The sequence below is a fragment of the Mytilus edulis genome, chromosome 11 (genome assembly GCF_963676685.1).
Source record: "Mytilus edulis chromosome 11, xbMytEdul2.2, whole genome shotgun sequence".
Classification (NCBI taxonomy): Eukaryota; Metazoa; Mollusca; class Bivalvia; order Mytilida; family Mytilidae; genus Mytilus; species Mytilus edulis.
In genome coordinates this window covers 80854686-80864189 of record NC_092354.1, presented here as the reverse complement: position 1 = coordinate 80864189, position 9504 = coordinate 80854686, and the positions used below count along the sequence as shown (strand labels likewise).

Sequence of the window (9504 nt, the reverse complement as noted above, 5' to 3'; positions counted from 1 at the left end):
GTAAAAAAGGCAGGATGAGACACTTGCAAAAAAAAAGACAGGACGACAATTTAGGTAAAAAAAAGTCAGGATAAACTAAAAAAAAAAAAAAGGCAGGACCGAACAGCCCCCCCCCCCCCCCCCCCCCCATAAAAATCAAATGGTAGCTCCCTAAATCATTGACAGTGAGCACAAGTTTTTTTATACAGGTAAATGATTAGGAGAGCACATTCAGATAAGGTGTGAAACAGACGGTTGGTGTGAAACAGACGGTTAGTCTGTTAGTTCAGGACACAGAACAATATATTAAATTGGCTCAGGTAAGAACATTCATTTATATTTTTGACAGTGTTATCATTTACTTGTCATATTGGCATATCAAACAGACCCAGAGACTATACATCGCGTGGCGAGCGATTTATGGTGTGATATCTTGTTCTCACTTGATTATAAATTTTATTTGGAGTTAAAATATTTGTTTCTTGGGTTTGTCAATGCAGTTTTATGCTCAGTTTTGAAGTGGCAGCGTTCAGCAGACAACGTACGTCCCATTTATTGACAAATATCTTCCCAAATACCAGTTATGATGTTTAAGCTTAACGTATCATACAACGGCCAGTATTTATGTAATGGGGCTGTTTTGCGTATAAAGGGACAAGTTACCTTTTCTCATCACTAGGCGTCCGTCATCGTCTGTAATCCGTCGTCCGTCGTTTACTTTTACAAAAATCTTCTCATCTATTTATTTATCTTCCCGCGGCAAGAAGTGGACTCAGTCTTGAGTGTATATACCCCAGCGTGAGTGAAACTACTGGGCCAAATTTGGCCACACTCATCATTGGGGTATTTAGTTTTAAAAAAAGTGTCTGATCACCCCTCCTGCAAATCAAGTTGGCCGCCATGTCTAAAAAATAGAACAAATGGGTGAAATGTGGATTTTGGCTTAAATCTCTGAAACCAAAGCATTTAGAACAAATCTAAATGGGGTAGAATTATTTATCAGTTCAAGATCTATCTGCACTGAAATCTTCAGACACATCAGAAAACCCGTTGATAGGTTACTGCCCCTGAATTTGTAGTTTTAAGGAAATTTTGCAGTTTTTGGTTATTATCTTGAATTATAGATATAGATAAACTATAAACAGCAATAATGTTCCGCAAAGTATGATTTACAAATAAGTCACATGACCAAAATGGTCAATTGACCTCTTAACTAGTTCGTTCTTATGTTGTACTGTTATACCACTGGCCCAGGTTAGGGAGGGTTTGGATCTCGCTAAGATGTTTAACCCCGCCAATATAATGTCTGTATGTGCCTGTCCCAAGTCAGGAGCCTGTTATTAGCTGTTTGTCGTTTGTTTATGTGTTATATACATTTGTATTTGTTTTTCGTTCATTTTTTTATATATAAATATGGCCGTTAGGTTTCTTGTTTGAATTGATTTACATTGTCATTTCGGTGCCTTTTATAGCTGACTATGCGGTATCGGCTTTGCTCATTGTTGAAGGCCGAACGGTGACCTATAGTTGTTATTTTCTGTGTCATTTTGGTCTTTTGTGGAGAGTTGTTTCATTGGCAATCATACCACATCTTCTTTGTATATTGTCCTTTATAGTAAATTTTTAACAAGATTTTGTAAATTTTTGTAATCTTACAAAAATCTTTTCTGAAACTACTAAGACAAATTTAACCAAACTTGGTCATAATCATTTTTAGTGTATTTAGTTTAAATGATGTGCCCGATGACCCCACCTGCCAACCAACATTGCCGAAATGGCTAAAAATAGAACATAGGGGTAAAATACAGTTTTTGGCTTATATTTCTGAAATTAAAGCATTTAGAGCAAATTTGACATTTACTAAAATTTTAATTTAGTTTTAACAAGGTGAACCAATGGCATTCGTCATGATCGTGCGGTTGATTTGATATGTAATATTGTCATGAAGACACCACGCTTTTTGGCGAAACATGTCGACCAGAATAACCTCTTTCCATGGGATAATTGATGGGTGTAGTTGTCTTTATTGTCGTTTTATGTAATAAAACAATTCAGACGAATCAGACAAGCTGTTGTTGGGTTTCTGTCCCTCATTTGAAATTTTAAGGAAATTTGCAGTTTTTGGTTATTATCTTGAATACTATTAATATAGATAATGAAGAGATAAACTGTAAACAGTAATAATGTTCATCAAAGTATTAAAGATCTACAAATACGCTTATATGACCAAAATGTATAGTTGATCCCAAAAGGAGTTATTGCCCTTTAAAGTATTTTTTTTGTAAATTTTTGTTAAGTCTTCTTCTGAAACAAATAAGACAAATTTAACCGAAACTTGGCCACAATCAGCATTAGGGTATCTAGTTTACAAAATGTGTCCGACGACCCTGCCTGCCAATCAACATGGCAGACATGGCTTAAAATAGAATAAAAGGGGTAAATGCAGTTTTCGACTTATATCTCTGAAATTAAAGCAAAAGTATAATGGTTGCATTAATTCATGCATTAATTACAAATAGAACTATCAGGTGAGCGACACAGGCTCCTTCGAGACTTTTTTTTTTTTTTAATATAGCTGCTTTGTTAATTATAATTAATCTTAACAAACAATAATAGTGTCGGAAGGAAGTTTGATATGTTTTGTTATAGATATAATCCCGTAATACTACAAGTATTGTCAAGAACAGGAAATGTAATTATTGATGTGTTTATTGTGAGATCTGAAGACGACATATGTATTGCATTCAATCATAAAAAGTAAAATAGCAAAAAAAAGCAGAACTACAAATTTAATAAAATTCAGAAAGTCCCGGCGTAACAAATCTTTGTTATTTTTGTACAGATCAACCTTGTTTATGTTACACTATTAATTTCTTAGCATATTATATTAGGTTAAAAAATATATTATCGTAGGTCATCTTAACCAGATTGATTTTCTCGCTTGAGTCGATATGTTGAAAGTGAGAAAAGAAATCGAGGTTAAATGACCAATGGTAATATGTTTATCGCTATTTTGCCTATGACGACGTTGATAATTACAATGACAACGGCACGTGCGTCTTTTAAAAGTTTTCAGCGGTAATTTTTCATATCACTGTGCTTGAAACGGAAATTATCAGTCAGTCAGATCAAAGGAAACTTTCGTAAAATAGCTATAATAACGATTATTGTGATTCAAGATAACATTGGTTTTGGCCTACAATAAATGCTTATTCCTCGATCTTGATATCTATATCATTAACGGGAAGCTTAATACAAAAATTTATGATAAAAGAGATGATTTTTCATGTCCTATCATTAAGTATCCATTTTTAGATGGTGACGTTCCCTTGTCACCATCTTATGGTGTTTATATATCTCAACTTGTACGATTCGCTCGTGTATGTAACAACGTATTAGATTTTAGCGAGAGAAATTTATATATTACTGAAAAAATATTACACCAGGGTTTTCGATATCACAAACTGGTCAAAACTTTTACTAAATTTTATCACCGGTATAAGGAAATAAACAGTTGAAAAACACCTACGGGTGCGGGAATTCTCGCTACATTGAAGACCCATTGGTGGCCTTCGCCTGTTGTCTGCTCTGTGGCCAGGTTGTTGTTGCTTTGACACATTCCCCATTTCCTTTCTCAATTTTAATAATCTGTATACGCCTGAGAAAAGATTGTCATTCTAAAGGTTGTGTATTAAAATGAGGTCAACATGGCTTGCTCAATTTTTCTAGTTGCTAGTTTTAGTTCTAGAGTTCCTTTAAGTTGAAAACAGAGTCCTCGGATTGGGATCTCTCTGGTGGGATTCGTTGTACTCTTTCAACCCATACTTTGCTTATAAAAAAGTCATTGTCATTAATTCACTATCATTGTTTTAATGTCAGTTGTATTTTAAATACATTTATGAATACATGACATTTTACTCAACTTATGTTTCATTATCAGCAATTAGCTTAGACTTTGTACAATGTTGTAGTTGTTATCTGTGCATGTGTGTACGAACATTAGCTGACAAAAATATTTTTTCAACTTTTAGTACTATGTAATGCAATAGGTATCCTGTAGAACTTACTTTAAATAAAGCTAATGATAACAATGACCACTGCCCTTTCCTCGATCTTGATATCTATATCATAAACGGGAAGCTTAATACAAAAATTTATGATAAAAGAGATGATTTTTCATTTCCTATTGTTAATTATCCATTTTTAGATGGTGACGTTCCCTTGTCACCATCTTATGGTGTTTATATATCTCAACTTGTACGATTCGCTCGTTTATGTAACAATGTATTAGACTTTAGCGAGAGAAATTTATGTATTACTGAAAAATTATTACACCAGGGTTTTCGATATCACAAACTGGTCAAAACATTTACTAAATTTTATCACCGGTATAAGGAAATAATTCGTAAATATAACTCAACATGCAGACATCTTATACGTTCAGGTATTTCACATCCAAAATTTTATGGAAATATTCTTTATAAAGCACAAAAATGTCAGTATTCTCATCAGAAACTAACAAAACCTTTAAATAGACTTATTAAAAGGGGATATAGTTACGATACTGTTGTCAGGTCATTAAAGATTGCATATTTTGGCTTTAACATTGATTCACTGATAGGGTCTTTGCATCGGAACTAAACACATTTATTTCTAAAAAAAAACAGTTGTTGGCATGACACGGGTTATGTTCTTCTCATATATTTTATGATAGTATGATACTAAACCCCTAACGGGAGGGATTGTACCTGATTTTCATATGATGAAGACATAATCTTTCAATCAGTTTAATTGAGATCTGGAGCTGGCATGTCAGTTAACTGCTAGTAGTCTGTTGTTATTTATGTATTATTGTCATTTTATTTATTTTCTTTTGTTACATCTTTTGACATCAGACTCGGACTTCTCTTGAACTGAATTTTAATGTGCGTATTGTTATTGTTTTACTTTTCTACATTGGCTAGAGGTATAGGGGGAGGGTTGAGATCTCATAAACATGTTTAACCCCGCCGCAATTTTGCGCCTGTCCCAAGTCAGGAGCCTCTGGCCTTTGTTAGTCTTGTATGATTTTAAATTTTAGTTTCTTGTGTATAATTCGGAGTTTAGTATGACGTCCATTATCACTGTACTATTATGCATATTTTAGGGGCCAGCTGAAGGACACCTACGGGTGCGGGAATTCTCGCTACATTGAAGACCCATTGGTTGCCTTCGGCTGTTGTTTGCTCTATGGTCGGGTGGTTGTCGCTTTGACATATTCACCATTTCCTTTCTCAATTTTATTAAACTCAATTATTCATTTATAAACACATGTAGGCAATTATTTATTGATACTAATAGTTATTTTAAAATTTCCATGCAACATATTGCTATATGAAAAACTAACCATCAATCTTATGTCTATATAAATGCAGACATAACGCGATTTAATAATTTATGTAAACTCATCAAATTGTGATAACATATTTTTCAGGAAGGAAATAGTGATCTATATTCAAACATTGTCGTTTGTCTTAAATCAAGCCAACATAACTGTGACAGTCTCCCGCCAATTGACATCGTCTGAACATGATTCCGATTAGCATGGAAAGAATTATCGGTTTATGCCTGATTCTGTCAACGTGTCTAACAACACATTGCTTCTCATTGAAAACTAGAATAAGGACTAAAACTGGATTTATTCAAGGCTTTAATGAAACTGTCCTTGATAGAGAAGTTGCCACATTTTTAGGAATCCCATACGCTCAAGCCCCAGTTGGTTCTCTAAGGTTCAGAGAACCGATACCAGTTAGACGTTGGAAGGGTACCAGAGAAAGCACAAGTTTCTCTAAAGCCTGTTCTCAGCCGGCCATATTTGCTACTAACGTTCCCGCTGAAGAGCAAAGTGAGGATTGTTTGTATCTGAATGCATGGGTTCCGAAGGGAGGTTGTAAACGGAAATCTGCTATGATATGGATCTACGGAGGAGGTTTAATCGCAGGTGATGTTCGAGATTATAATGGCAAGTTTCTCGCTGCGTATACAGACACCATTGTTTTTACTCTGAACTACAGGACCGGACCATTGGGTTTCTTATATTTAAATGATAACGAGGCGCCCGGGAATATGGGTCTACTTGACCAATCTCTAGCAATAAAGTGGATTTCTGACAACATCAACAGGTTTGGAGGAAGTAGGCGGAAAATAACCTTATTTGGACAAAGTGCAGGAGCTGCAAGTATAGATTACCATACCCTTTCCAGCTTTACACGACCTTATTTTCAAAAGGCTATCATAATGAGTGGAGCGGCAAACTCGGATTACGGTTACCATTCACCCACAGAAGCACTTGCCACGGCCAATGAATTTGCCGATCATCTTGGATGCAAGAAGGACACGGTTGACGAAACAATTGAATGTTTACGCGTATTACCAGCGTCAGCGTTATCAGCCTTACAGTTACCATCTAACCCTAAAGCGCCGTTGTTTTTTAGGGTACATTATCCAACTATTGATAAAAATGGATTTATTACGAAGTCACCTAAAGAACTGATGAATCACCCATTTCCCCGCCAGATCCCAACTCTTCTAGGTGTCGTTGAGAACGAGGTCACGTTCTTCCTAGCATATTACGTTGGTGTATTGAAAATACCTATAAATATTCTCCCTGGAATAGTCAACAGAGAAGAATTCTATCGGTTACTTCCCCTTGTGTCAGCGTCAAGTAATCAAACTTTGAGCATAATTGCGCAGCAATACCTAGAACCGTATCTTCCAAGTGAACCGCCCTTGTACATCGATGTGGGTGACGATATAGGTAAAGTTACTATTTAGTTTGTCACCTTTAATTCAAAATTATAGGTTTTTATGTATTGTTTTTTTATGAGGAAAAAAAAGAAATTATTATTTTTGATTAAAAAATTTCATTTTTTCCATCTCACACAGCTTGCCTCAAACAATACATTCAACTCAGAAATATGGCAGTTGTTATCAAATACTTCGAATCGTTTCTATGTCATGTATGTATGTCGCATTGAAGTTTGTTTGTATTGCACTTGGTTCAGTGTATCTGTTCTTTCGTTGTTTTCTTGATGTGTTTAATTTGTAACCCTGACTTGTTTTCTCTCAATCGATTAATGATATTTGAACAGTGGTATACTACTCTTGCCTTTATCTTCTCTGTTATAAAATTCAGAAAACATTCCGTTCATTTATTATTGCGATTTTGTCATTTAAGACTAAAACACGATATTTTATTTTGTGTGATATTGAGAAAAAAATCATGTTTAATTTATATATAAAATTTCAAAGTACGAGTTAAAACTATTGCGGTTATAGCCCTGTTGCATTTTATCTCAAAGATAAAAACATCGCAATCATGAATGTTTGAATACACAGTATTGATCAGTGTCAAGCCATGTCTATTACTTTGAAAACGTTATTAGATATCAGAACGTGTAGTATGAGTGCCAAATAAGGCAACTCTACATCCGAGTCACTAATTAAAAAAGAAAAACGTTACCATTATAGATCAAAGTACGGTCTTTAACTTATAAAGGGCCCTAAAATTACTAGTGCAAAAATCATTCAAACGGGAAAAATCAACAGTCTTATATATAAAAAAAGGAACGATAAACAATTATGAATCACATCAACAAACGATATCTTCTGAACATAAGGTATATAGATATAAGAGGATATGGTATGAGTGTCATTGAGACAACTCTCCATTCTAGTCACAATTGATAATAGTAAACCATTATAAGTCAAAGTATGGTCTTCAACACGGAGCCTTGGCTCACACAATACAACAAGCTATAAGTGCCCCCTTAATTGATAGTGTAAAACCATTAAAGTGGGAAATATGTGCAGGACTTACGTTATTTTATTTACTTACAGGTTCAGATATTATCTTCCGGTGTCCTGTTATAGAGATTGCGCAGACGTTATCAACTGTAAAACCTAGAAATCCAGTCTATATGTACTCATTTGAACATAGATCAGCAAGAAGTCCAACGCCATCTTGGTTCGGTGTTATACATGGCTCGGAGACCAGTTATGTATTTGGCTATCCTTTGGTTGACAACGTACACTTTACTGACGTAGACAAAGGTGTTAGTGAGAGAATGATGAAATACTGGGCAACGTTTGCTAAAACAGGGTAAATATCATCCTTCGTATAGTCATGTAATTTCTGTGTCATTTGGTCTCTTGCGGAGAGTTGCCACTTGGCAATCATACCACATCTTTTTTTTTATACGGAGTAAAACATAGTGAATTTACATAGTTGTTTTATTTGTTATTTTTAAGAAAAAAAGGCTTTACAGTGTTTACATTTGAAACCAAAACAAAAACTTCAACAAACAACACTATCAAGCTGCTAATTTGTTTTAATAATTAAAACAGCTTATTAATAACGTTTAGAGGACGCATATTACATTGATCAACCAATTGGCAATACTTTTGAAGCCAACTGCACGATAACCTCCTTTTTTAGCGTATTCATATGAAGTAGACCCTATGTCATGCACGTAGCTGATTTTTAGGAGAATGAGCAGGTATCATCGGCCGAGTAGTCCGCACTTCGGTGTTGACAGGAATATCAATTATATATATGATCGTTTTTATAACTGTTCTAGTTGCAAAAGTATGAATTGTTTGCAATACTAAGGGTTTTCATAGTTCATGCATAGATTACCTTGGCCGTATTTGAGACAACTGTTATTGGATTTGAGTCCTCAATGTTCTTTAACTTTAAACTTGTTTGGCTTTCTAACTAATTTGATCGGATCTTATCCAGACGAAACAAGCGTCAGAGGTATCAAATTTTCAGCATTTAGTTTCTATTTATTAACTTGTAAAATGTTAGCTTTTAACATATTTTATTGTTCAAAAATGACAAATGGATTAGACACAAGTTTTTCAAGTTAGTAACCTATCCTCTGTAAAATGTTGTTTGTTGCCCGTATGCAATTAACAACCATGTACCATGTGAATTTGCAATAAGTCAAAATGTAACAATAGAACAGAAAATAGAGAGTAAATCATATTTTGATAGTGTCATTGGACGTATTACCAGATTAAATCACAAATTTGAATTTTGTTTTAGAAATCCTAATTTTAGAGATGATAGCTGTGATGATTGGGATCCGTACCGTAAGAAGGATCGAAAGTACCTGGTAATTGACAGTGATTGTCCACAAGATGGGGAGAAGCTACTGGAACCACAGTGTGATTTCCTTGAAAAAGTGCTGGAATAATCAAGAGATATCAAAATAATAAAATCAGTCTATTATGTATCAAATTCTTTTTATTTAAATGTTGTAAATTGCGGAGTGATTTTTATAAAGACAATTATTATGCATAGTGATCTCACATGGTACGTTAAATACATATTCATTTGATGAAGAAAAAACAAAAAAAACATCAAAGATTACAGATTTACTTATATTTATCTCATATGAAATTTTCCTTCGTTTTTAAACACAACTAAGGAAATTACCACGAACAGTCCAAGTTCAACGGAACATTTATACTATATTTAAA

General features: G+C 34.3%; 1 protein-coding gene across 1 annotated transcript; it reads left to right on the top strand.

The window, feature by feature from the left end:
- Positions 1-5616: 5616 nt before the first annotated feature.
- LOC139496399 (cholinesterase-like) lies at positions 5617-9262 on the top strand (the record flags this gene model as incomplete). Its single annotated transcript, XM_071284977.1, is given in 3 exon segments — positions 5617-6775; positions 7858-8119; positions 9068-9262. Coding segments are annotated over 3 exon segments (1572 nt in total), but the record flags the coding sequence as incomplete, so codon positions are not given.
- Between the last annotated feature and the right edge of the window lie 242 nt (positions 9263-9504).